Source organism: Giardia intestinalis, chromosome 3, assembly GCF_000002435.2.
Source record: "Giardia intestinalis strain WB C6 chromosome 3, whole genome shotgun sequence".
In the NCBI taxonomy this organism is placed as follows: domain Eukaryota; phylum Fornicata; order Diplomonadida; family Hexamitidae; genus Giardia; species Giardia duodenalis.
The window spans coordinates 1,534,894-1,560,255 of record NC_051858.1 but is presented as its reverse complement, the minus strand read 5'-3'; the positions used below and the strand labels follow the sequence as shown (position 1 = coordinate 1,560,255).

The 25,362-nt window shown below is 50.0% G+C and overlaps 9 protein-coding genes across 9 annotated transcripts; 2 read left to right on the top strand and 7 right to left on the bottom strand.

The window, feature by feature from the left end:
- Positions 1 to 18: 18 nt before the first annotated feature.
- On the bottom strand, positions 19 to 2,496 carry GL50803_0023884 (uncharacterized protein; the record flags this gene model as incomplete). Its single annotated transcript, XM_038045979.1, has 1 exon — positions 19 to 2,496. The coding sequence occupies one exon, from the start codon at positions 2,494 to 2,496 to the stop codon at positions 19 to 21; it is 2,478 nt and encodes an 825-aa protein (XP_037901871.1).
- Positions 2,497 to 2,547: 51 nt separating this feature from the next.
- Positions 2,548 to 8,553, top strand: GL50803_00102515 (putative RNA-directed RNA polymerase; the record flags this gene model as incomplete). Its single annotated transcript, XM_001710224.1, has 1 exon — positions 2,548 to 8,553. One exon carries the CDS (start codon positions 2,548 to 2,550, stop codon positions 8,551 to 8,553), a length of 6,006 nt encoding a protein of 2,001 aa, XP_001710276.1.
- Positions 8,554 to 8,613: 60 nt separating this feature from the next.
- On the bottom strand, positions 8,614 to 12,186 carry GL50803_0010167 (uncharacterized protein; the record flags this gene model as incomplete). The annotated part of the gene is made up of 1 exon (XM_001710223.1): positions 8,614 to 12,186. One exon carries the CDS (start codon positions 12,184 to 12,186, stop codon positions 8,614 to 8,616), a length of 3,573 nt encoding a protein of 1,190 aa, XP_001710275.1.
- Positions 12,187 to 12,220: 34 nt separating this feature from the next.
- On the bottom strand, positions 12,221 to 12,865 carry GL50803_0015137 (uncharacterized protein; the record flags this gene model as incomplete). Its single annotated transcript, XM_001710222.1, has 1 exon — positions 12,221 to 12,865. One exon carries the CDS (start codon positions 12,863 to 12,865, stop codon positions 12,221 to 12,223), a length of 645 nt encoding a protein of 214 aa, XP_001710274.1.
- An 867-nt stretch (positions 12,866 to 13,732) lies between these two features.
- GL50803_00137752 (VSP) lies at positions 13,733 to 17,992 on the bottom strand (the record flags this gene model as incomplete). The annotated part of the gene is made up of 1 exon (XM_001710221.2): positions 13,733 to 17,992. One exon carries the CDS (start codon positions 17,990 to 17,992, stop codon positions 13,733 to 13,735), a length of 4,260 nt encoding a protein of 1,419 aa, XP_001710273.2.
- A 1,215-nt stretch (positions 17,993 to 19,207) lies between these two features.
- GL50803_0016415 (uncharacterized protein) lies at positions 19,208 to 21,310 on the bottom strand (the record flags this gene model as incomplete). Its single annotated transcript, XM_001710220.1, has 1 exon — positions 19,208 to 21,310. One exon carries the CDS (start codon positions 21,308 to 21,310, stop codon positions 19,208 to 19,210), a length of 2,103 nt encoding a protein of 700 aa, XP_001710272.1.
- A 45-nt stretch (positions 21,311 to 21,355) lies between these two features.
- Positions 21,356 to 22,147, bottom strand: GL50803_0016414 (uncharacterized protein; the record flags this gene model as incomplete). Its single annotated transcript, XM_001710219.1, has 1 exon — positions 21,356 to 22,147. One exon carries the CDS (start codon positions 22,145 to 22,147, stop codon positions 21,356 to 21,358), a length of 792 nt encoding a protein of 263 aa, XP_001710271.1.
- A 23-nt stretch (positions 22,148 to 22,170) lies between these two features.
- GL50803_0093356 (uncharacterized protein) lies at positions 22,171 to 24,351 on the top strand (the record flags this gene model as incomplete). The annotated part of the gene is made up of 1 exon (XM_001710218.1): positions 22,171 to 24,351. The coding sequence occupies one exon, from the start codon at positions 22,171 to 22,173 to the stop codon at positions 24,349 to 24,351; it is 2,181 nt and encodes a 726-aa protein (XP_001710270.1).
- GL50803_0093372 (uncharacterized protein) lies at positions 24,348 to 25,349 on the bottom strand (the record flags this gene model as incomplete). Its single annotated transcript, XM_038046412.1, has 1 exon — positions 24,348 to 25,349. One exon carries the CDS (start codon positions 25,347 to 25,349, stop codon positions 24,348 to 24,350), a length of 1,002 nt encoding a protein of 333 aa, XP_037901870.1.
- Between the last annotated feature and the right edge of the window lie 13 nt (positions 25,350 to 25,362).

Genomic DNA, 25,362 nt, shown 5'->3' with positions numbered 1-25,362 from the left:
TGCGCCTTAGAGTAGCTGTCAAGCACTCCCAATCTCTGCCATGAGCTTATGGACTGAGGCTGAAGACACTTGCCAGATGCCGGCCTTTCTCTTGAGCTCCAATATACCATAGAGCCCATCGCGGAATGTACCGGGGTTGAATACCATGACATCATCTACTTCATAAAGTCGTACTAGAGGCCTTCTTGCGCGACCATGGACATGGAGTAAGACATTCAGCCTCCCACAATGGAGCTCACGCAAACCATATGACCCTGTTTCGAGGAGCTCTCCTTTGTCTCGATCGAACTCATAGCTGGTGGGCGATCCAGCTGGCCCCTGATGTGTTAAGAGAATTACGGAATCCTTTGACGCATTGAATGAATAGAGCTGTGACAATTCGTTGCTCGTGCATTGCATGAGGTTGGACCAATCTGTCCAAGATTTTGGCAAATAATCATATAAATTTGGAGCTAACTTAAGCCAGCCTCGCATGCCCTTATCTTTAGTTTGAGACTCTTTTTTGAATAGAGCAGACTCGCCAAGCTTGGGGAGCACAGATAGTGACTTTGGTAGGCAGCTGGAGGGACTTTGTGGAGACTCCTTTATTCTATTTGGCTTTAAGTAGGACGAATAGTTCTGTACGTTGCTCGGAGAGACAAAGTTGGAACGAGGTTTAGCCAGCAGAGTGATGGGAGCTAGTACTGGCGAATGGGAGAAGCTAAGTTTTGCAGAGGAACTACTATCTACAGTACTCACAGCACCCTCGTCTGTAAAACTAGATACAAGTGAAGCAGTGGTGCTAGAAGGGTTCGACAGAGTCTTTACGTAATGCGTGGACATGGAGCGAATATACTTTGACGTGCTGTGTGCAGATGCGTCGCTTGATGAGGAGAATTCATCAACGATATCACACGTTTCCTTGTAAAGATCATGCAAATCGTGAGAAGTTCCATCTCTAATAGCTACAATAGTGTGTTTCATCATCCACTCTTTCTTGAGCATATCGTCCATGGCATTATTGGCCGGCGTTGCTAGGGATAAGATATCTGTGCCCTCATCGGAATACACTGCGGTGGAAGACACAAAATGATCTGCTTCAATAGGTGATGAGGCTACTAGCTTCTGGAAGGCGCTGCCTGGCAAAGAGTCTACGCTATGACAGAACAATGGCCCATAAATCCGCATGTACATGCTCTCTGTAGGGTTTAACAAACTGGGATTCAAAAGGAATTTAATGAAGATTGCCATTGGTTCGTCATGAAAAGTAGTATGCGCCTGTAGTATGTCAAGAGAATAGTGCAGGGAGAGATTGACGCGCCCTGTTGTGGTGTCTGAAGAAAACGTGGGGCGAAGGCTTCGAGCCGCTTGTCCAGACACATCACTAAGGCGAGAAAGCTTTGCTGGCAGGGGTTCATAAAGCTGGGGTAGAAGGTGTGTATTCATCCACGCAGCAGATCTTCTGCTATAAGTCAAAAATGAATCTCTCTCAGCAGATGTGTCTACCACATAATCATTGAATGATTGAGCATACTGAATCGCCAGTGTCAGGGCGTCAGTTGTGTAGGAGTTAAAGTTACTTAGGCCTTCATAAAGAACATAAGGATAGAAGAAAGGGCCAAAAGGATAGGGTGGATGCTGGGATTGCCTTTGTACGCAGCTGTTGGAGCCGCTGGGCATATGCCTATGTCTGAACGGTTCAGCCATTGTGCTGTGCTTATATGTAATTAGAGCACGGAGTTCGTCAGGCGTCCGTGTCGTGTAGAAAAGCCTAGGGTCTACGTCCTTTAGAACAGATTGCACTGTGTTAGTCACAGGTATATTATGCAGAAATGCTTCTGAAGACGGTTGAACTGTGTTCAACTCCAGAAGTGCTGATCGCAAGACATCAAACAGTGTAACCTGGAGCTCAAAGTTTAGAAGCCGTTGTAGTAGACTGGTAGAAGATGAAGTCGGGGAAGAAGAAGAGGAGGACGGGGTTGTCTCTTTCTGGTCGTCTGTGTCAGTCAGCTCCTGCTTCATTGTATCTGACCATAGAATGTCGGCACCATTATCATATGCTTCTCTGGCACACGAATCTAGTGATGCGCTGGACCCTGAAGAGCCAACAATAACCAGATTTGATGCGAGTCTCACTGCCTGGAAGGAGACGTCCATGCACCACTCGTTATTATCTGGGTACCTCATTAATACCATACTCTCTGCTTGAGTGCCAGATGATAGCTTTTTTATTGTCAGCACGGGGTCATTGGCTCCCTGGACAAAATAAACTAATGGGGAGATCTGCCGGAGTGTCTGCAGGACGACTTTGTAGCGCACTAGAACTTCAGCTATGTAGTCAGTATTGTTAAACTGCCGTGGGTCTCCGTTTGTTAAGCTTCCGGTGACAAAGATGCAATCGATAAGTTGCCGCCTCCTGATCAATTCTGTTAATAGAAGTGTCAGTTTGCGATCGTCGCCGCTCAAATCAGATAGGACAAGCACCGTTAGACTCGATAGCCCGTCATCCTCATTCATGCGCTTCGCTCTATCTAGATTTTTTAAGACAAAACAGGATAATCTGGGCTTATGCCCTCTGCGTCCGAACTACATGCTCAATATCCATACATTGCGCCATCGGGGTGCTTTCCTCCACGAGGCTTTGATTTTCCACTGCTTAGTCTATCATTTCCGCTGAGATACGCACTTGACCAGTTCCATCTCAACTCAGCCGGATTTAGGGCGCTAGATCAATCGCGGATAATTATCCAATTGTACGATTTACAAGTCTCAGCAATAGAGAATGATGAAGACGAGATTTCGCTACTATTAGCTGCGTACAATTACCTGGTCACAGAGTGTCATAAAGTTGATCCCATCTATGCACAAGAAGTGCTTGACGACCTAGTTGTACTACACAATGGACAGTTGGAAGGAGAGCACAAACAAGCTCTAATTTACATCAATACCAGCACCGTAAGCAAGGACTCGTATAGTAGCGTCTTCTCGGTATATACCGATGACAGAACAGACGCTTCGCATTCCAATCTGTTTGAGCTGGGTTTATTTACTCATCTCGATCACTTTGCAACCATGTCTGGCCCCCACATCCACTCGCCTCTTCGCCTCAGGTCTGTTCTCGGTGCCCCAAACCCAAAAAATATCAGTGCCTTAGTCTTCAAAGTTATCATAGTCATAATTGCAACAAAAGAGCGGGTCTATGCGCTGCTTCTACCCCAGACACCCATTCTTGAAATGTCTTCTCGGCATCTTCGTGAGTTCGGTTCGCGCCACCTCTTACGAGTAGAGTTTGCCGTTCCACGATCATCGTCCTCGTTACCACCGCAGAGATCTGTGAGCCCCTACAGCAGAAGACATGGAGCTGAGTTACCTGACCGCACAGGATCACCAGCTCAACGAAGGCATAAGGTACATAAGAAGCCCGTCATGATCGAAGAGAGAATACAGCACTCGATTGCTAGGGCCGGATTTCCTTCGTTAACCAACAGGAGATTTGCACGCTCGTCCCATTCATCTGTATTAAAACGAGCAATCTATAATATATTGACAACTGGTGTTTATCTCGGTGGTTCAGTCTTTGTTTACTATGCACAAGGGAGTGGACAGCTCAAGGAGCAACAGTGCTGGTTTATTAGGGCACCAGACTATGAATTAATGTATAGATATATGCAGCGCTTTACTGCTTTTATCAGAGACTTTAAATACTATCAGTCCTTTTACGCCAATCTGAGCTCCAAGCTTTACACGTTTTACGTATCACCAATTCTTCCCAGCATCGACCATTTGGACTCTATTCTGAACAAGTTTATGCGTCCACGTGCTGTTATCTTCCGCGAGTTTGCAATAAATTGGCTCGGGGATATTAAGGAGGTCCAGGCCTGCAAGATATGCACACGAAGAGGCCTATGTTTTGGTAAGTCCTTACCTACGATAAAGGTAAGGGAAGAGGATGTGCAGATTGTATCAGATAAGGAATATAATGGCTACGTTTTTACTGATGGCGCAGGAGAGATAAGCTACGATCTCATGCTCGAGATAGCCCTTTGTCTGGACAAGCTTAAGATCGAGCAACTGCATAAGGATACAGAAACATACTATGATAATGGATTCGCTGATACTAACGAGGACAGTGAACACACTGTACCACATCTCCAACCAAATTTGAAGACAGCTTCAAATTTGATTCAGGTACCTTCTGCAGTGCAAATGCGCTGGGCCGGCACAAAGGGAGTGCTCATTCTAAACGCTCTTCTGCCACCCAGGACCATCCTGTTCCATAAGTCTCAAGTTAAGTTCAGCATCCCTAATCCCACTGAGACCCAGCAGACGCTAGAAATCCTCAGAGTGGCGCAGCCGTCAAAGGGGATGATAAATATGCAGATTATTGTGCTACTATCAGAGATGGGCGTTCCGGATGATGTCTTTCTCAATCTGGTTTATCAAGATTTGCAAAAGACGCTTCTGTTTCTGGAGCCCGTGGACCGCTGCAGACACCAAGCAGATCTTTATCAGTTGGTCAGTAGAGCATCTCATAGTTCTTCCGGGAAGCTTATTCTCCAAATGCTGATGGCTGGCGTGGACATTACAGAGCCCTGTCTTCAGTTTCTTCTTATGAAGCTGCAAATGATGCAGCTACGTAGTATGAAAGCAAATATGCGGTTTTATGTACCAGATTCGCGGATATTCGTTGGAGTTTACGATTGTTTTGACCTTTTGAAGGAGGGGGAGGTGTATGTCGGGTTGCAGGAGCCGCTATCCATCTCTAAATGGGCCGCAGCAACACATCTTAAGGCAATGTCTAATGACACACAGCAGGAAGCGTTACTACCACCAGATCTGGACTTACAGATATCTGATATTGCTGTTGGACTAAATATCTCTTGTGTCGAGGGTCGTGTAGTCGTAGCAAAAAACCCCTGCTTTTATCGTGGCGATGTCCGAATTTACCACGCAGTCAACATCTTTGAAAGGCTCAGGCGGGAAGCGTCCAGGCAGAATTTAAAGCCCGTATTGCCATCCTTTGTAGCACAAGAAGCTATCAGGGGAATGTACAGAGGAGTGATTTGCTTTCCAAAGTATTATGAAGGTCGTCCGATGACAGATTGCCTTTCAGGCAGCGACCTGGATGGTGACATCTATTGGGTCTCATGGGACGCCTCCCTTTTAGGGACCATTCAACGCGAATATGAGCCAGCTTCTTTTCAGGCAAATCCGGGAGAAATAGATGCACATGCTTTAGATCTAAGGGACATCGAGGCAGGCTTAGGCAATCTGCTACGGATTGAGAGTGATACCATAGACAGTGGCACATCAAATTGGCCATTTTTACAAGAGCTGAAATTAGAACAGTTTTACAATCTATCATGTTTGCTTAGGAAAAGTTACGTCAGCGCAGTCCTCAAAGACCAATGCTCGCGGGGTGTCGATTTAGAGAGCAAAAAGCTACTTTACTCTAAAATCAATATGGAACCAGTAGAGCTAATACTCAGAGAAGCATTCATTCTTGAGTGGGTATCCGGTGCATTTTTTGATAAGACGATTGGAAGGATAGGGTCTGAACTTAAAATAGTTGGGGATATGCTTGGCTATAGCCACCCACTAACTATGGAACTGGGGCGGCAGTTCTTCTTTGCAATAGATGCAGACAAGACTGGCTGGCGTCGAAAAGCAGTATCGTGCGTGCGCAAACTTCTTGCCCCATCATTCAAAAAGCTGTGTCAATCATCACAGGAAGACCTGGAAGAAAATTATCTGAGTGAGTCTTCGGACTTTCTAAGCGACTGCGGCACTAGGATTGATGAGATAACACACTATACTACAGATGTATACGCAACGTGCCTTAATGAGCTAGCAGACTCTGCCTCAACCCAGCCAGACGAATCAACCAATTCTTCAAGCACCGCTTCCGATGAAAGTGATGGCTCGCGTGGCGAAGATGGATCGTTGAGATTCATTTTCAGCGATACGGAAGGATCGGATGGTTCTATTGATGAACCTGAACCACATCTTAAAGTGCAATCGCCTCAGCACGTCAGCTTAAAGCATGGATTGGAACCAGAATTACGTGAAAGCTCTCTCGTCAATCCACTCTCATCAAGCTCATACTCTAAGGCACGTGCAAAAAACAATACTAAGCGAATATCTCTTCAGAAACACGGCTATAAGTTGGACCAAAACTCTCCTGGCCGTAAGGATGTAGCGACTAATGAGGTTGCCGAACATGTGCATACAAAAAAGCCCAAGGCTAAGATGTCTCTCTCGGCAATTGCAAGTGCACACGCTGCTTTAGCTCAACTTATTAGCTCTCGAAAGAGAGCCTCCCAAGTCTCTAACCAGGCTACAGACACGCAGGCGCACCCCAACTTTCCCTTCTCACGAGTCTCCCTCGTACCTAACTGGATGATAGGAAACACCATAACTGGGCTGCTCTATCCTACCGATAACGACTGGCTCAGACTTAAGAATAAGATAATTTACCACTCTAAATCTGTAGCCGGATCCATCTATAATCTATTAGCAGCAGGAGAAAATAATTCTGTCAGCATACTGCGAAAGTGCATTGAGCACAAAGAGAAACCATTCTTCCAGGCTATTGTGGATACTCTCCGCCCAGTGTCCACAGTTCTGCCGCTAAACCTAATCAAAATTAAAGATAGTATCGAAACCAGCATGGCAGCCTCTCTAGCCTCCCTCTCTCTTGATTTATCTCAGCTTACTGAGGTCTCTACAAAGGATTCTCTTATGCTTCTGGGAATACAAAACAGTGTGTTTCGACGTCAGATAGATATCTCAGTACATATCTTTGGTTCTGTGATTGCAGACTTCAATTCCCTCTCGCGAAGAGGGAAGTTTCACACAGACATTAAGGGCTCTGGTTACTCACGGATGACGTCGGTGTATTCGTCACAGATGCGCAAGGGCGTATCGGATGAGGAGCGTCGGGCGCGAGCTGTCATCCTGTATTATTTATTTTATACTTACGCATTACTACAACTGCTACCTACGATACGGTACTGTGAGCAGATGTATGGGACATTAGAACTTAAGGATGTTTACTCAGATAGTAGGTCGAGAACCCCAGCGAAAGCGACACCGAGCTCCGCTAACTCTGCTTCCGGCCCTTCAACTTGGTCAACCGGTGCATCGGAAGGCACGGATGACATGTCACAAACATCATCTAGCGAGTACAAGCCGGATACTCCTCGTAGAGATAGAGAACACAGATCCAGAACTGCTTTTCCATCACTTCTTGACAGTCAGATGCACTTTGCTTACAAGTCTGATGCTGAGGGTTCAGTTGTCCAGTATCTCGAGAGCATAGCTACCAACCGTGCCTTAATTGGAATATCTGTGGCTTCAAACGACCGTTTGGTATGGAGCAGGCATACAGATCTGCCTTCATACAAAACCCAGACTCCTCCCCCAATTATTCTATGCAATAGATATTCTGTTACAGGTATTCCGTTATCAGAAGAAGAAAAAGAAGCTCAGTGCAAGCTGGGCGGGTTTTCTAGCGTTCCAGCCTTTTCTGACATTAGCAAGTGCCTCAAATCACTTACCAAGAAAAAGGTCTCTACGCTGCCTTCTGTAGTACCACTTTCACATGAGTCTTCCAACGAGAATGGCAATGATATGTGTCTCGCACATCACCTTTTCGTCAACAAGCTCCCTTGCAATTGGCCTGTGTCCATGACCAATCCAACTATTGCATTCTCTAGGCCTAGTTTAAACGATAACACCGTATGGCTATGGGAAAACGCGTGGAAATCTTTTATTAACGCACAGCTGACACTATTGCAATCAAAGCCCCGAGACTTGCAGGAGGTGCCTGTTTCTGCTTTGACTAAGCAAAATACATTTTCTGAATCATACCGCATTTCAGTTTCAAGGAATCTATCCGCCAAAGCCGGTATAGAAGAGCCGCTCTGCATGATCCACGAAGATTTGATCATAAAGACCTTTAATGGGGAAGATGTTTTGGTCCTCCAGGAGCAACTTAACAGTATGATCCAGACATGTGTTAACGCTACTAATACTTCCAGTGGTACAACGCCCTCTTCTAATTATTCGACATCTGATAAGACTTTTTCTACAATCCTCTCTGAAGATACGCCCGCTCCCAGTGAGCAAAGTGAAACTGGCACAGAGAAGATCAGTGAGAATAGCACAGGGAGCTACAGAGAGTCATCTAGTAGCGTATTAGACGATGCATCTCCTACACACAACCAGCAAGCATCTATCTTCCCCCAAAAGATGCGGCCAACACATACACTGCTCCCCACGGGAAAACTCTCCATCAAAGATAGTCATAGCGGTATTGATATTTCCTTGCAGCCTATCTTCTTTACACGCAGCTCGTTGGTAAAAATCAACGAGTCTCCCAATCTCAGATCATCCCGATTTGCTAGATCTTATCCCTTTGTTCAGAGAAGGTATGTTGAGGCGTTGCAGATATGCCAGCTTGTCTGGGACATCTGCGGCCCTGAGCTCTGCGAGGCCTTTGCTCGGTGCAGGCACCAATACATGCATGCCCTGAGTCCTGAGATAATCCCTTTTGTGAATGTACGCTCTTAGCTACAGAGAAAATATATTTACACGCTTGAACGAGTAAACACGATCAGCGCCAAGTGCTACTCAAGAAAAAATATCCAGGGCGTTCGGCATGTCCTTAGGGCGCTCCTTGAACCATTGGATCATCTTGCCCGACGCCTTCGTAAGAAGCGCACTCGCCTCCTTAGTAGATCCTCCCTCATTCTTGGCCCGGTCAAGCTGTTCCTGGAGATCGCGGATTGTATTGGCCAACTCCTCCTCACGTGCTGCCTTCAGCTTCTTCCTCTCTTCCTCCTCTTTGAGGAACGTTTCGCGCTGGCTTGGTGAGAGACAATTCAACAGGCGGTCAACCAGATTCTCTTGTTTGGCCAATGCTTCTGAAAGGTTTGTAAGTTTCGCCCTCGATGCCTCGCCACTCTTCTCCTGCAGGTCTAGGACGTGCTCTATCTTGGCCTTTGCACTGGACATGTTGTTTATTTCATTTTCGCGATGGATCACAGTGTTTTTAAGCTCATCGATAACCCTGTCTTGGCGCTCAATAACATCTTGGAGCTTCTTGATGTGTGTCTCCTTTTCCATAAGTTCGTTAATAGCGGTGCGTTCGAGAATTGGGTTCTCCTGATAAGCCAGCTGCTTCTTGAGGCGGTCGATCTCTGCGTCTTTTTCGGCTACGCGCTCAGCGCCCACCAGCTCGGAGATCTTCTTCTGCAACTCCGCAATAAGCTCCTCCATGTTGTACTTAGGTCTCGCATCATCAGCGTCAGGGGCATCTCCACTTCGCGGCTGCATCGCCATGGCTGCAGTAAGATCTGGAGACAGGGAAGCGCAGAGGTTCTGAACGATCTCCTCCTGTTTTCGCATAGCCTCGTGGAGGTCTTCAATTTCCTTGGACTTGTTGGCATCGATGTAAGAAACTTTAGCGATGACTTCCTCGCGCGAGAACATAGCCTCCTTGAGACGCTTTATCTCATCCTGCTGGTCTTTAAGCTCTGTGTTGAGGTTCTCCAGCTCGACGTCCTTGTGTGCAAGTAAGTAAGCCATATTAGCACCGGCGTCGCCTTTCTCCACGTTTTCCTCGTAAACATGACCGCCTGGAAGGTACTTCTCAAGGTTCTGAAGCAACTGCATGTCGTGCCTAAGTTTCTCGTTCTCGTGCTCAAGGTCCCGGAGCTTCTCCAAGGTCTCAGGGGGCACTTTGATGCGGTTGTCAAGCGGACCCTCATCTTCAGAAGAAACAGCTCCAGGTCCCACGGTAAAACTGGGAGAAAGTGTTTGGCAGAGTGAGGTCACAGTCTGCTCCTGCAGAGCTAGGGCCTGACCAAGTTCTTCAATCTCTTTGTCTTTGGCGGCGTTGGCCTCACGCATAGCAGCGATCGTATCTTCTGCATGCTTCACAGCTTCTCTAAGCATCTCCAACTCAGCCTCTGATGGGGGCATGTCACTGTAATCATAGACCGGGCTGCCCATCTGAATGAGCCCATCCCGGTCACGGATGGCCGAATTTCCCAATCGGGGTGAAAGTGTGGCAACAAGAGACCCAACTGTCTTTTCCTGGTGAGCTAACGCATCATTGAGCTGGTCGATTTCCTGATCCTTCGCTAAGTTAGCCTCCCTGATGCTTACGAGTGCGTGCTCGTGAGACTTCAAAGCATCATGAAGTTGCTCGATGTCATGTGTCTTGGATACATTTTCATCGTAAAGTTTGGCTATAATCTGCTCTGTCGCTTGAAGCGCATCACGCAGAACCTTGGGATCGGAGCTCTGCTTGACCTCATCCGGAATCTTATATTCATCTGGCACTACTAGTGGAAGAGCATCGCCCCCAATAGTAGCTGGCGCTTGCTGATCTGATGGAGCATTCACGAGCCTCAGGGCCATTCCTGTCTGCAGAGATTCAGCGAGAGATGCGACAGTCTGCTCATGAAGAACAAGGGCCTCACTCATCTGGCTGACCTCTTTATTTGACGCAACGTTGGCGGTTACGAGATTGTCAATTATAGATTTGTAAGATTTGATTGCGTCCTCCAACTCTTTGATTCGTGCATTCTTTCCTTCAATGATCTCGACCTCCTGACCGCGGCCTTGCTGGCTTAACATATGAGCGAACTCGCTGTTCTGCGCAGTTAGCGTGTTGATCTGAGAGGTCAGTTCCTCGATTTTATCCGGTGTCACTCCGTTCATTGCAGTCAGGTGGTTTTCGTAGTTCGAAAGCAACTGTTCCTTGGTCTTGAGGTCCTCCTGAACATTCATCAATCTTCGTGAGAGATTATCAACGGTATCGCCAGCCTCCGGAGACGTATTGAGAAGTAGCTCGACCCGTTCATTCAAGCGAGCGATCTCTATGTCCTTGCGCTTAAGTTGAATCTCGACCCCAGTGATACCAGTGCTCCCAAGAGCTTTTCGGAGCGCAAGAAGTTCTTGCTCGAGACGATTAGAAAGTTGACGAAGATTACCAAGCTCTGCCTGGAGAGCACCTGTTTCGGGAGCCTGCCCGCGCGCTTCAGCCAACTGCTGGCGGAGAAGCGTCACATCTACGCTTAGATCGTGCTCTAGCTTCTTGTATTGCTCTATTTCAGCTTGGAGTGCGTAATAGTCCGCCCCCATGGCATTCTTCTCGCTTCGTGCAGTCTCGACCTCTTGTTTCTTAGAACGAAGCTCTATTTCCGTCGCCGTCAGCTTGTTTCGAAGGTTACTTAACTCTGCCTGGTCAGCAGATCCAGCAGCAGATCCGGAGCGAAGGTGAACAAGCTCTTGTTCCAGGCTGTGAATTATCGCATCGCTGGCTTCCTTTTGAGCAGTGAGTTCGCTGATACGTACCTGGCTCTTCTTATTATCCTCGAACAGCTTGTGCACCTGGTAATTCAAAGACGCAATGTTACTGCTGTACTGGTCATCGGGATTAGCAAGGTATCTAAGCTTCTCAAGCTCTGCTTGAAGAGACGAGATCTGATCGCTCTGTTGTAAGTACAGCTTCTGGTAATCTGGTGCATCGGTGTCATCAGACTTGGTATCCCTGCCCGTCGGCGGCCTGTAGAATTCGTTACCATCATAGGCACTTCCGTGTGTCGAGCCAGGTGCTGTGCTATCCTGGTGGCTGCGGATATTTGTCATGGTCTCGTCTACACGATGGAGCGCATTCTTCAAGTTCTCATTCTCTCCGCGGAGATCTTCGCATTCACCGCGCAACCTCTCCGCATCATTTGTAAGGCGTTTCAAGTTACCGTCCAAATCTGATATTTCAAGCTTTAAGGCGGCGATCTCCGAATTGGCCATAGACAGCTGCTTAGCGGCATCGTTGCCGTCCGTTAGAAACCGTAGTGTCTCCTCCTTGGCTGCGAGATCCGCCTGAAGTGAGCTGAAGTCCGCTCTGAGACTCTGATACTGTTTCTCTAGCGCCTCCCGCTCCTCGATAGCCTTCTGAACGGCCTGCTTGAGCAGTTCGCTCGTAGTTTCCATGTCTATGTATTTATTGTAGAGCCCACTGGGATCGTTGCTAGAGAGGACCGCAACTTGATTCTCGAACTTCCTGGCCCGTTCTCTTTCACTCTCCAACTCACTCTGGAGGGCCATAATAGCGTCACGGACCTCTTGGTTGATGGAGCCTAGCGCAGTCGGGGTGAGTATAGTAGCAAACGCAGAATCAGGCGGGGCAGACATTTTTTGGACGAATTCTACTTAGTTTTTTTGGCGGTTAATTTACATTGGGCGTGGACTCCATCAGAGCCGGGAGGCAGTCATCCAGAGCTGACTTGAGGCGTTGTTCTACATCGTTTAAGTACAACAACAGTTCTTCCTTAGTTTTGAGCTCAAGAGCTGATGTGCCGGCGGGGACATTTAGACCAAGTCGCGTTGAGTCAGGGTCTCTTTTACCTTCTCCGTTACGCTGAATAGCCCACCGCTTAGCACTCTTTGGGAGTACAGGTTGTAAGGCTGAATTTGAAGCTTGCTTATGTGTCTTTTCGGAACGTATATCAAGTGTACTTGTAGAATAATTGGGAGTATAGATGCGCAGAGAAGCTGTGGGATTCGATTGATAAGACCTTTTCAATTCGGGCTCTCGACTAGAGTCAGGAGGAAAGTGAATTGTAGAAAGATATGCGTTAGAGCTCTGCTTAGCTGGGATTATGAGTGGATTCGTATGGTAACATCCTACGTCCATAGATCCTGCTTTGTTTTCAGCTAGGGCTGTCTGTTTAAGCAATGTAGCATCCGTACCGGATCGCACGAGTACATGTGCCCTTGCAGGCGCCTTTGCGGCGTCGATCTGGCGGCCGATGAACGTCTCGAGTCCCCCTTCCTCGGAGGTGGAGCAGCGCTTGGCTGCAACGACAAACATGAAGGCGAGGTTTTTTGGGCTGGTTGCTGGGATAACTCGCTGTGGAGAGGTGGTTTACTGGTGTGTACTTTGTCAGGACCTGGAGTCTTCGAGAATAGATAATGCGATACTCTCGACACAAGATAAAAACAATGCTTAGGCTAGTGTAGGAATAGCACAGCACAAGGCTACAGAAGAAGCACTCCGCTGCATGGTATGTACACTTGGCAGATTGTTGCAGTAACCAACAAGTAAAGCCTTCTCCAACACTATCAAAGGGCTGGTCAGTGAAAAGTGATAAAGCAGCAACGCATTGGTAATCCTAAACAGTAAGAGGGATGTGCCTTTGTTGGTGGATCTGTTAGCGAAGGATAAAGATATAGCCAGTCGGGGACATCTGCTAGGAATAGCTGGAGCAAATAACTTGCTCATTTTGAAGAGCATGGCATAACGGAAACCGATGGAAAAGTAACGGATTGAGTCCGCACTCTGGCAATGCTTCAAACATAGGTGAGCTAACGTTGATTCTCTAAACTGGGTTAGCATTGTGAGAGTAGCAATTGCTTCAGATTGCTGTGTTCTGAATACAGCGATTACCAGACATCCTAAAAGCTGGTTTAGCAGCTATTGTCACTCGCTTATGCATAACCTGTTTTCATTCTGGCCAGACACTGTGACACGCTTGATCTTGTCACTTATCAAATAGGGGCGGTAGTTCCACTGCGTGAAGAGAGCTGGAAGACTACGATCACCGTGAACTCTTACTGAATAGCTACCACTCGCTGAAAGAGTGACACATGGCTATCTAATGAACAATCTGCACTGGAAGCTCAAGCGTCACCGCGGCTCACTGCACCACGTGGATACGTTTACTACCTAAGTACACATCTACGCTTTTCCTCTACAGAGGAACCACCAGCAAAGGAAGCCCACAAGGCCTCCTACAACAACAATCACAGCGACGGAAATGCCCGCGATGGCGCCTGTGCTAAGGCCGCTCTTGTTCGTGCTTCCGCCGGTGTTGTCGGCACCTTTCATGAGATAACAGAGGACAGGACCGCCATTGCCACCAGCTGGAGGAGCACAGCTTACGCAATTAGGCACGCCAGTGATTGGTGTGCTATCTTTGCTGCATGGTATACAAGCGCTGCTCTTGTTCTTATAGTATCCAGGAAGGCATTCAGTGCAGGCATTAGAATCATTGCATTTTGCACAGCCTTCAGAGCACTCCGGACACTTATCTTGCACAGGTGCCTGGCTATTTGCAGCACACATAGTACACTTTCCATTGTTAGCAAGCGTGCAAACCGATTTGCCAGGAAGCTTCGCCACACCATAGCACCCGCCCGACATGAGAGTATACTCTCCTGCACATTTGGTGCACTTCCCGCCTGCCGCCGTACATACGCTCGCGTCTCTCCCAGTTTTCACTGCTGTACAGATCCCGTCGATCGGGGCGTACCCGTCCTTGCACTGGGCACAGTACTTCGCGCCCCCCACGTCAGCCGTGCACTGCCCGTCTGCACAGTTGGCGCCGAACGCACCAGTGCACTCCTTGACGCATGTTCCGGCTGTGCCAGATCCATACAGGAGAGAATACCCAGGATAGCAAGCCGTGCAGGAAGCAGCGTCCGCATTGCCATTGCACTCTGCACAGGTATCATGACAAGGAGTACAAAGATTGTTATCGTTAGGATATGTTCCAGCAGGACACTGTTCTAAACATGCATTGCCCGAAGGAGTAAGCCATTTGTCAGTACACTCAGAGCACACAACTGTCGATTCTGTTTCTCCAGAGAGCGTTTTGAGGGCACACTTTTTGCAGTCCGCGATGCCGTGTGTTGCGTCGCTGCATGGGAGGCACATCCCCTTCGAGTCACCGACCTTCTCCTTGGTGAAGTGCGTCTTATCGGAGGTGCACTCTTCAGCAGTAAGACACGTTCCCGATTGCCCAGCTGCAGGGTTTGGCTTTAGATACCGTCCCTCTTTACAGCCAGTGCACTTGTCGGCCTGGTTCGTCATGGCGTCAGAGGTGCATCCGTCGCAGCTGGAGTGGCACCCCGGCGTGGCGGCGGGGCATTTCCCGTTCTCCAGTGGTGCGCCGGTACTGCATCTAGCGCAGACATCACTCTGATCACATCGTTCACAGTTAGCATCTGGGCAAACGAAGCACTTATTTCCTGCAGTATTAGGCTTTTGGCCTTCTGCACACTTCTTGCACTTCTTATTCTGGTCGTCGCTGGCGTCGCCGTAATAGCCCGGGGTCTGTGTGCAGTCCCCGACGCACGTGCCCTCCCCGCCGTCCGGCGTCGTCTCCATCAGGAAGGGCGTGTTGCCGGCCGGGTCGCAGCGCGTGCACTTCGTGGCCTCTGCGCCAGAGCACGCTGCGCAGGCGGCGTTGCACTTCTTGCACTTCTTATTCTGGTCGTCGCTGGCGTCGCCGTAATAGCCCGGGGTCTGTGTGCAGTCCCCGACGCACGTGCCCTCCCCGCCGTCCGGCGTCGTCTCCATCAGGAAGGGCGTGTTGCCGGCCGGGTCGCAGCGCGTGCACTTCGTGGCCTCTGCGCCAGAGCACGCTGCGCAGGCGGCGTTGCACTTCTTGCACTTCTTATTCTGGTCGTCGCTGGCGTCGCCGTAATAGCCCGGGGTCTGTGTGCAGTCCCCGACGCACGTGCCCTCCCCGCCGTCCGGCGTCGTCTCCATCAGGAAGGGCGTGTTGCCGGCCGGGTCGCAGCGCGTGCACTTCGTGGCCTCTGCGCCAGAGCACGCTGCGCAGGCGGCGTTGCACTTCTTGCACTTCTTATTCTGGTCGTCGCTGGCGTCGCCGTAATAGCCCGGGGTCTGTGTGCAGTCCCCGACGCACGTGCCCTCCCCGCCGTCCGGCGTCGTCTCCATCAGGAAGGGCGTGTTGCCGGCCGGGTCGCAGCGCGTGCACTTCGTGGCCTCTGCGCCAGAGCACGCTGCGCAGGCGGCGTTGCACTTCTTGCACTTCTTATTCTGGTCGTCGCTGGCGTCGCCGTAATAGCCCGGGGTCTGTGTGCAGTCCCCGACGCACGTGCCCTCCCCGCCGTCCGGCGTCGTCTCCATCAGGAAGGGCGTGTTGCCGGCCGGGTCGCAGCGCGTGCACTTCGTGGCCTCTGCGCCAGAGCACGCTGCGCAGGCGGCGTTGCACTTCTTGCACTTCTTATTCTGGTCGTCGCTGGCGTCGCCGTAATAGCCCGGGGTCTGTGTGCAGTCCCCGACGCACGTGCCCTCCCCGCCGTCCGGCGTCGTCTCCATCAGGAAGGGCGTGTTGCCGGCCGGGTCGCAGCGCGTGCACTTCGTGGCCTCTGCGCCAGAGCACGCTGCGCAGGCGGCGTTGCACTTCTTGCACTTCTTATTCTGGTCGTCGCTGGCGTCGCCGTAATAGCCCGGGGTCTGTGTGCAGTCCCCGACGCACGTGCCCTCCCCGCCGTCCGGCGTCGTCTCCATCAGGAAGGGCGTGTTGCCGGCCGGGTCGCAGCGCGTGCACTTCGTGGCCTCTGCGCCAGAGCACGCTGCGCAGGCGGCGTTGCACTTCTTGCACTTCTTATTCTGGTCGTCGCTGGCGTCGCCGTAATAGCCCGGGGTCTGTGTGCAGTCCCCGACGCACGTGCCCTCCCCGCCGTCCGGCGTCGTCTCCATCAGGAAGGGCGTGTTGCCGGCCGGGTCGCAGCGCGTGCACTTCGTGGCCTCTGCGCCAGAGCACGCTGCGCAGGCGGCGTTGCACTTCTTGCACTTCTTATTCTGGTCGTCGCTGGCGTCGCCGTAATAGCCCGGGGTCTGTGTGCAGTCCCCGACGCACGTGCCCTCCCCGCCGTCCGGCGTCGTCTCCATCAGGAAGGGCGTGTTGCCGGCCGGGTCGCAGCGCGTGCACTTCGTGGCCTCTGCGCCAGAGCACGCTGCGCAGGCGGCGTTGCACTTCTTGCACTTCTTATTCTGGTCGTCGCTGGCGTCGCCGTAATAGCCCGGGGTCTGTGTGCAGTCCCCGACGCACGTGCCCTCCCCGCCGTCCGGCGTCGTCTCCATCAGGAAGGGCGTGTTGCCGGCCGGGTCGCAGCGCGTGCACTTCGTGGCCTCTGCGCCAGAGCACGCTGCGCAGGCGGCGTTGCACTTCTTGCACTTCTTATTCTGGTCGTCGCTGGCGTCGCCGTAATAGCCCGGGGTCTGTGTGCAGTCCCCGACGCACGTGCCCTCCCCGCCGTCCGGCGTCGTCTCCATCAGGAAGGGCGTGTTGCCGGCCGGGTCGCAGCGCGTGCACTTCGTGGCCTCTGCGCCAGAGCACGCTGCGCAGGCGGCGTTGCACTTCTTGCACTTCTTATTCTGGTCGTCGCTGGCGTCGCCGTAATAGCCCGGGGTCTGTGTGCAGTCCCCGACGCACGTGCCCTCCCCGCCGTCCGGCGTCGTCTCCATCAGGAAGGGCGTGTTGCCGGCCGGGTCGCAGCGCGTGCACTTCGTGGCCTCTGCGCCAGAGCACGCTGCGCAGGCGGCGTTGCACTTCTTGCACTTCTTATTCTGGTCGTCGCTGGCGTCGCCGTAATAGCCCGGGGTCTGTGTGCAGTCCCCGACGCACGTGCCCTCCCCGCCGTCCGGCGTCGTCTCCATCAGGAAGGGCGTGTTGCCGGCCGGGTCGCAGCGCGTGCACTTCGTGGCCTCTGCGCCAGAGCACGCTGCGCAGGCGGCGTTGCACTTCTTGCACTTCTTATTCTGGTCGTCGCTGGCGTCGCCGTAATAGCCCGGGGTCTGTGTGCAGTCCCCGACGCACGTGCCCTCCCCGCCGTCCGGCGTCGTCTCCATCAGGAAGGGCGTGTTGCCGGCCGGGTCGCAGCGCGTGCACTTCGTGGCCTCTGCGCCAGAGCACGCTGCGCAGGCGGCGTTGCACTTCTTGCACTTCTTATTCTGGTCGTCGCTGGCGTCGCCGTAATAGCCCGGGGTCTGTGTGCAGTCCCCGACGCACGTGCCCTCCCCGCCGTCCGGCGTCGTCTCCATCAGGAAGGGCGTGTTGCCGGCCGGGTCGCAGCGCGTGCATTTGGTTCCAGTCGATTCATCACATTCGGCGCATCCAGAAATTTGCGGCACACATTCTTTAGCTAGCACAGCTGCACAAAGAAGAACAATCCCTAGTAACATTGAAGCTAGCCGTTTAACAATCTCATATTCCTATAGTATCTGTATTCAAACCACAGACAAATAATAGTGTCAGCTTTGATTCATCTAATTTAAGAATTAAGGGCTTATCACAGTAATATAAACATCATTTGACTACATAGTTTTCATCCGAAATATGTCCAACTAGCGTGGTTATTATAGGGACCTACAGATGCAGGAATCGGAACCCCTATTTAACATTCAAAGTGGTAAAAGCACTCTCACAAAGTGTACTCCATTTATTGGGCAATAGGCAGCATCCCTATTCACATTGACACGGGTGCGTGCCGGCTATAAATCTGAACAGTAGGTGGTTTAGTATAGTCACACATAGCTTAGAGGAACACATCACATAATCATTACTAGGCTTTGTCGGGCTTTAATGCCAGGAATGTCCTTAGGCCAACGGATGTCATTGGAAATGTAAGATCAGGCAGAAGTGCAAGTAGTAGACCTTAGCAGTGCTAGTGTAAGCCTAAGAATCAGCACAAACTAAGCTGCTTGCTCAGCCATAGCCAAGAAAGTTACCTCATCGTTTAGGGCACAGAATAAATGCATGTACTTAAGGAGCTTTTCGTGCTGTGCTGAGCCCGCCTGGGGGCGTGGTCCAGAGGTCTCACGAGTAAGTCTCGCTCAATTTTTAATCGTGTCTGAAAACGAAGGCTAGTTGTAGACGACATGCTAGAGGTTTCCCTCTACTAGTGCATCCAGAGCTTGGTGCGCTTCTTTGCCATTTCGTGCAGCGTACCCAGATTATGTATACACGTCAGTCATTTCAGGGTTCCAGACCTCTCGCAGGTATGTCTACCCTAAGTAGTGTCTCTTCTTGGTCTTCCTTCACGGTGGCCAGACCCAGGTCGTCGCTTCTTTTTAGCAATGCTCCCGTCTATCAGGGGACCGTCTCTCTATGTCCATTCAGCCGTGGTCCCAGGTCAGCTGGTGGGTTGTTGGGCGGTGGGGTGGGTTGGGATGATCGCACTTGTGGCAGTTGATTTAGCTTTTATCATCTATTGTCAGCACGGCAATTAATTAAGAGATATTAGATTGCTTTAGACTGAGTGCGCCATCATCCACAATCAATTACCTAGTACTGGCCTTTACCAACAAAAATACACTAACAAAAATGCCCACTATATGCCAGTATACCAATCCTGAAAAATAATAAAAATGCTTCCTATAAGTTTTCACTGTCGTGCGCTAATAAAGTGGTGTGTACTGTCTACCTCTAGATGGAGACGGAGCCTTTATAGTTAGACTTTGAGTGGACGAAGGAACCCGCTTTCCATCTCGTTGTATGGCTATCCGTGAAGTGAAGTAATTAGCTGTTTCCGTCTCATCTACACTTGGACGAGCATTAGATGTACGTGATGGAGGATAGTGGTGCACCGATGATCGAAATGAAGAATCCGCGACCACACGATGCGAAAGCATCTCTGCAGAGATGTTACTGTTGGCTCCACGTGAAGGAGACATTGTGCGTTCATAATTGATCCGTGCAACACCTGTTACATCAATGTACTTCTTAGCAAGTTGAAGAGACGGGGAAACTCCCTCGGAGGCTGGAAATGCCTGCCTCCTTCCGGCAGGAGACATCGGCGAAGCAAAAGTGGAAGCAGAGGCGTATGTTGGATTGATAGGAGAGACCCCTCTAATAGGACTTGACACGCTGTTCCGTGCACTGTTGTCAGATTGCTGGCTGGACAAAGCATTGCGAGCAATTGTCATTGCCTCCTTGATTCTATTATTAATATCGACGATTTGTGGCATAGCAGAGCCAGTGGTCGGCTCTATTTTGGTTGGAAGAATAGGAGGATTGCTGTGTGCTCCTCCGTGAGTGGCTGGGATTACGCGTTTTGGTGAGAGGATGGCTTCTGCCCTTGCTAGTGTTTCTGAATATGGATCATCTAATGTAGAACGCTTGGTGTACGATTGCTTCAAAGCATGTGAATGTAGCTCGTCTGCTTGGCGAACGGCGTCTTGGAGCTTAAGTGCGTTGATATTTGTTGTTGAAATCAGTGATCTTCGTGGAGTCAAGCGCTCAGATACGGCACGTGATTGAACCTGATCACTATAGGTGCCAGGTAGAGGTCCATCTGTGGGATACTGCTGCGGGATTGGCTGCGGAGGATGTTGGTAAGGCTGAGGTATTCCTGCCTTATTGGTAGCCAGTGGCTCAGATGCACCAGGCTTCTTTTCACGATTGAAAATACGGTGAGGAGATCTAGATGACAACGGCTTATCACTTGTCAGAGACATGTTAGTAGAGAGGGAGCTTCTAAAAGTGGTGATGTATGCTTGCTTAGGAACCTGCACATGAGTACCTTGCCCGTGAGGCTGCTGAGGAGCCGGTGTAGGTGCAGCTACCGCAGCAGGCGTAGGATGAGGCGGAGAGTTAGAAGTAGCCAGATATGCCCGCTGAGTAGTGCCAGCAGAGTTTCTAGAATGTACAACTTCAACTGCTGGTGGCTTTATCTCACGAAACGATGTGTTAGGGCTTCCAGGTAGGTACATTTGATTGGGTGCTGATGTGTTTTTAATAGAATGTTCAGGAATACATGGTGTGGATTGATGTGCAACTTGTGGTCTTTGTTTGTTTGGTGAGGCTGACCGCTCTGTATCTGCATGGGATGAGCTTGAGCGGGACCCACGAGAGAGACAGTGCCGCTCTTTAGGAAAGGCCTCTGGTCGGTACCCTACTTCGAAAGAAGCAACAGGCACAGAATCTGCATAGCTATCGCGTGATACTGTATCGTGAGAGACAATGTTTTGCGTGGAATTCCTTTCAGACGAATGATCGGTCCTGGGCACGCTGACCATTGGTACACCTTTGTGTGAAAATTGCCGCGGACCCGCTGCTCGAGGCGCAGTTGTATGTTCCTGAATGATCATCTCACCAGTCATTTGAGAGAGGGAGTTCGAGTCAATAGAATTCAGCTCCCCGGCCATGGTTCTCTTTTGTAAGTCAACCCCTGGCTCATCAATGCTGCTGCGTAAAGATGTACTAGTCGTTCCTGTTGAATAAATTACAGTGTACCTTGGTATGGAGACGGCTCGAGCAGGAGATTTAGAGGTAGCATTATCACACATATTCCGCGAGTCATCATTGTCATCATAGAAATAGTTATCAAAATTAGAATCATCCCAGTTGATATGGATCTTCTCCTTAGCAATGAGCTCTGCACCATGTATCTTCGCTTTGACCGGAACGGGGCAGTGGTCCGTTCTATACGAATCGTGCTCTCTTGTCAGCGGGATGCTCTGTCCGGTGTGATAGTTTGCTCTACTCCGTTCACTCTGCATCAAGGCCCTGGCCACTCTGTCTAGCTTGAATTGATAATTTAAATTTTAACCCCATTTACTTGTTCCTTGTTCCTCCCTCATCTCTAAAGGCCTTCCGAGAAGGGCTTCAGAGGATAGCAACTCAAGTGACCTCCGAATCTTACAAATCTTTTCGACTCCATACCTCGTATACAGAACCCCGGATTCACGGCAACGATCAACAATAGTCCTCAAGGCTTCACGTGCTTGTTCGACTTCTTTAATGATGTGGGTGCTCAATGGTAGTTCTCCCGAGTCGAGAGTGTTAATCATGTGTTTCGCCAATCCTTGAAGAAACACTATAGTGGAGGTCGTCAGAGAAGCCAGTGCATCCATAAGCTGCTGAATCTCTAATAACATATTCAGCCGTAGTCTGGCATTAGCAAGTTGAGGCAGATGGGCCACAAGGATAGTCCCAAGGTTTTCCTTCTGTATCTTAAAGGATGTCCCATGCTCCTTTTGGAGTGCAGAGAACAGTTCTTCGACCGATAAGTATTCGTCTCTCTGACTTATAAGGTAGGGAGTCAGGGCGGTAGCAATACGACTCATCACAGCCCGCAGCACTAAAGACTCACCCTGGGCATCAAACAGCGCCACTACTGTATAGACGTGGCCTGTGGTTACATTACAGATTTCTTCCAAAGAGGTAGCAGGAGGACGTAAAAACAGTTGCACTTCAGCAATGGAGTGGGGCACAGTGGGGTCTGTTAGGCGGTTATCTAAAACGGGCAACTCTAGGACTGTTGTAATCTTGGCCACCAAGACGAAGCTTTGGTCTACTGTTAGGGGGATGGACCAGGTCCTCAGACACTCTGGCATGTGATAATTTAAAAGCCTGACTGATGATGCTTCGTCCACAGATCACGGTTGCCGATCCCAACAATATGGGTTTACCAGCTCTTCCTAGTATTTTTGTCGAGGTACCAGGGCTTAGCACGGTCCCAATTGCTCTAGGAAGCTATGTTATTTTTGCACATGGAAACTACGTTTCCGCGATAACTGCTGAGGCCAATGTCCTGTGTCAGGTAAATGTAGAGCACCCGGTTGCGTGTCTTGCTACATACAGATACCAGGGATGTGATTCTCTTGTTTTGGGAACTGAGGACGGACTTCTTCTTTTGTACAACAGCATTGCATCCCTTATTGAGACATCCCAGGTAAAGGGTAAAGGTGCTCGCATACCACCCGATAGGTACATACATGTGGCGCATCCGTCCCTAAAGACCCACGTGAGCCCCGCAATCAACGGGGACAACAGCATATACTGCATATCTTTCTGCCTTTGTCCACAGTACCCCTTGCTCGCAGCGGGATTGGATAACGGTGCATGCCTGATACTAAGCACAGAGACCTTCACCGTCCTAGCCGTCCTAAAGGGAAGTGGGTACGGTGTCTTCCAGCCAGACTATAAGAAGGCGAACGTTACGTGTAGATGCTCTGTTGTGTACGATCACTTCACAGACCTACTGGACCACATGGGGTACCTTGCTCAGAGACAAGCCGGTCGGCGACAGAGGCGATCTACACACGTCAATGCTCCAGCCCAGATGGTTCTCGACGAAACTGTCCGCATGGATGAGAGCTCATTGGAAAAGCTGACCACGGAGCAGACGTACCACAGAATATACAGCATGTACCATTCGCCACCAAGGCATTGTGCTTCTTGCGAACAAATTTACGGCCAATATCTTGCCAAAGCCGTAGAAGCAGCTGCCCAAGCGTCAAATCTTTCAGTGGACTTATACCTCAGTGCCGAGCTGAACATTTCACCACGTCCACTCAAGAGAAGTACGAAGCCAAGACCTATCCCTAGAGAATATGTGACTTGCTTCGGCCCCCAAGCAAACCCCTCCATAGTATATTTACAATCATCGTTCGAACGCAATAGCCATCTGGGCTGCACCCCCGATATCGCATCTTGTCTTTGTTGGCTAATGCAATCGAGTAAAACGGCTGAGTCAACCGTTACAAAGACATCCAGAGAGTTTCTCACACTGCTAGTTGGAGGAGACGACTATTGCATTTGTCTCTATCATATTCCTGTTGCCCTGCTTGCCCTTGCCAATGATAGCGGTATAGCGTGCAATTGTCGCCCTCATACGCGCTTTTACACCAGCGCTCTCAGCACGTATCAGAACGAATCGATAGTGGGGATAGACGGGTCTCGCCTGCCAGTCTACAAGTGTCATCCAGCAGAATGCCAGCTGGAGGGCACGATGTTCAGCCCTGTCCTCATGCATGGGTTTATACGTGCGTACGGGGACATCGAAGGTATAGTACAGATACCGTCAAAAGAAAAGACATCTGGTTCCGTCCGCTTTTGCATTAAGTCAGCTTTGGATGGGTACAGCTTCTATGAGCTATCATTAGAGCTTCTTAGCAAACCAACGCTAGACCTAACAGCCTACAAAGGGCACTACATCCCAGACTTCCTACTAGAATTGGAGCATCTAAAGCAGGACGTGTTAGATGGCAGTCTAGTCAATATCTTTCCAAAACAGACCGCTGCAGCACAGGCTGTCATGAATCACAGCACGTTTTACAAAAGTATAGTCTCTGCTCTACAAGAAGTGTGTTCAGGCCGACTTAAGTTCTTTGAGCTTGAGTATACGTGCGAGTCAGTGCTGCGGCACTTAGAATACCCTGTTCTGGCAGTTCACCAGCTGGATCAATGGATCATCGTAAATATGAGCCGAGGAAGATACGAGTATCAGAAAGCAACGCCCTGCTCGTCATGGTCATTCATGGACGTGCAGTGCACCATGAGATTGTCTCCGGTTGGTGGTATGAATATGCTTATAGATTGTAATAGGTACGGTCAGGTGAGCTTCTACGCCTTGAACGACATAGAAGACCTAGCTGGTAACGCTACCACAGCAGCCTCCCCTGGTTCCATTGGCCCTCTAATGTTGCATCCTCGTTGTGCAGTGGAGTGTCCAGAGGGACGCCCACTGTTCGCTTGTCTATTAGACAAAACAATGGTGGTAGCTGTCTATGATGCTGGGATATACTTCTGCAGCTAGAATCCACAAAGCTCAAATACTATGCTGATTGGTGCTGCCACACCTGGCGACTCGTAATGCCGCAGGAGCCGGGATATCTCCATCATTGTATCCTTAAACACACAATATTTGTATGGAACATCGTGCATGTCATAAAAAGAAGCAGAACGTACCTCAAAGTACGGCTCTGTTCGGTGTATCTTTTGTTCACACAAGATGTTGCCGCTGTGCACGTCTGCATAATAGATAGATTCATCGTAGTTAGAGATAAAATTGGTGAAGAGGATAAGCAAGCTGCCGACAGTCTCCGTGAGTTGCTTGGGGAGGAGGGTTAGTGCGAAGGCTTGAATCAAAAGAAAAATATAGTGAGAAGAAATGTTTCCATGAGTGAACCCATGTATGCACTTGTGTCTACAAATGGCCTTTATGAGACAATGCAGTTGCTGAAGAGATGGGCTTTCCTTGAACAGTTGGATGGCACGCTCTGTATTGTTCATGAGCTCCTTCCCATGATAATAAAAGTGAAGTGCCACGGGCAGTTCAGTATGCACCACAACAGTTCTGACAATAGACTGATAAAACTGTGTTGAGACAAGGGTATACCCTGTGTTTAAGAGTATCTTAGAAAATGCAAACCAAAGCTTGGGATCGGCAACCGTTTCCATAGAGTTTGGTGTAATGATCAGCACACAAACATCGATGGGGGACGTGCATGATGCTGTTCCGTTGGCATAGCTGCCTACGACGCGCAGCAACGGCCCAGACGTAGAAATATAGCCCCTAAATATCTCAGAAGCCCGAATCCTTCCCTCTAGCTTCTGTAAGAGCCTTTGTACCTGCCTTTGTCGATCCGGCGGTGGTGCCTTGTACTGTAGATATCCGCAAATCTCGGCTGAAAGGCTTGGTAGTATCTTCTTGTGGTCATAGGAGTGTCCCTTTGGAAGCCATTCCCGCGCAGGGTGCCTTTCTAAGATCTCCGCTTCTACTGTCATTTTTAAAGCGATCAGCCGAGAAGCCATTTTGCTTCTTACT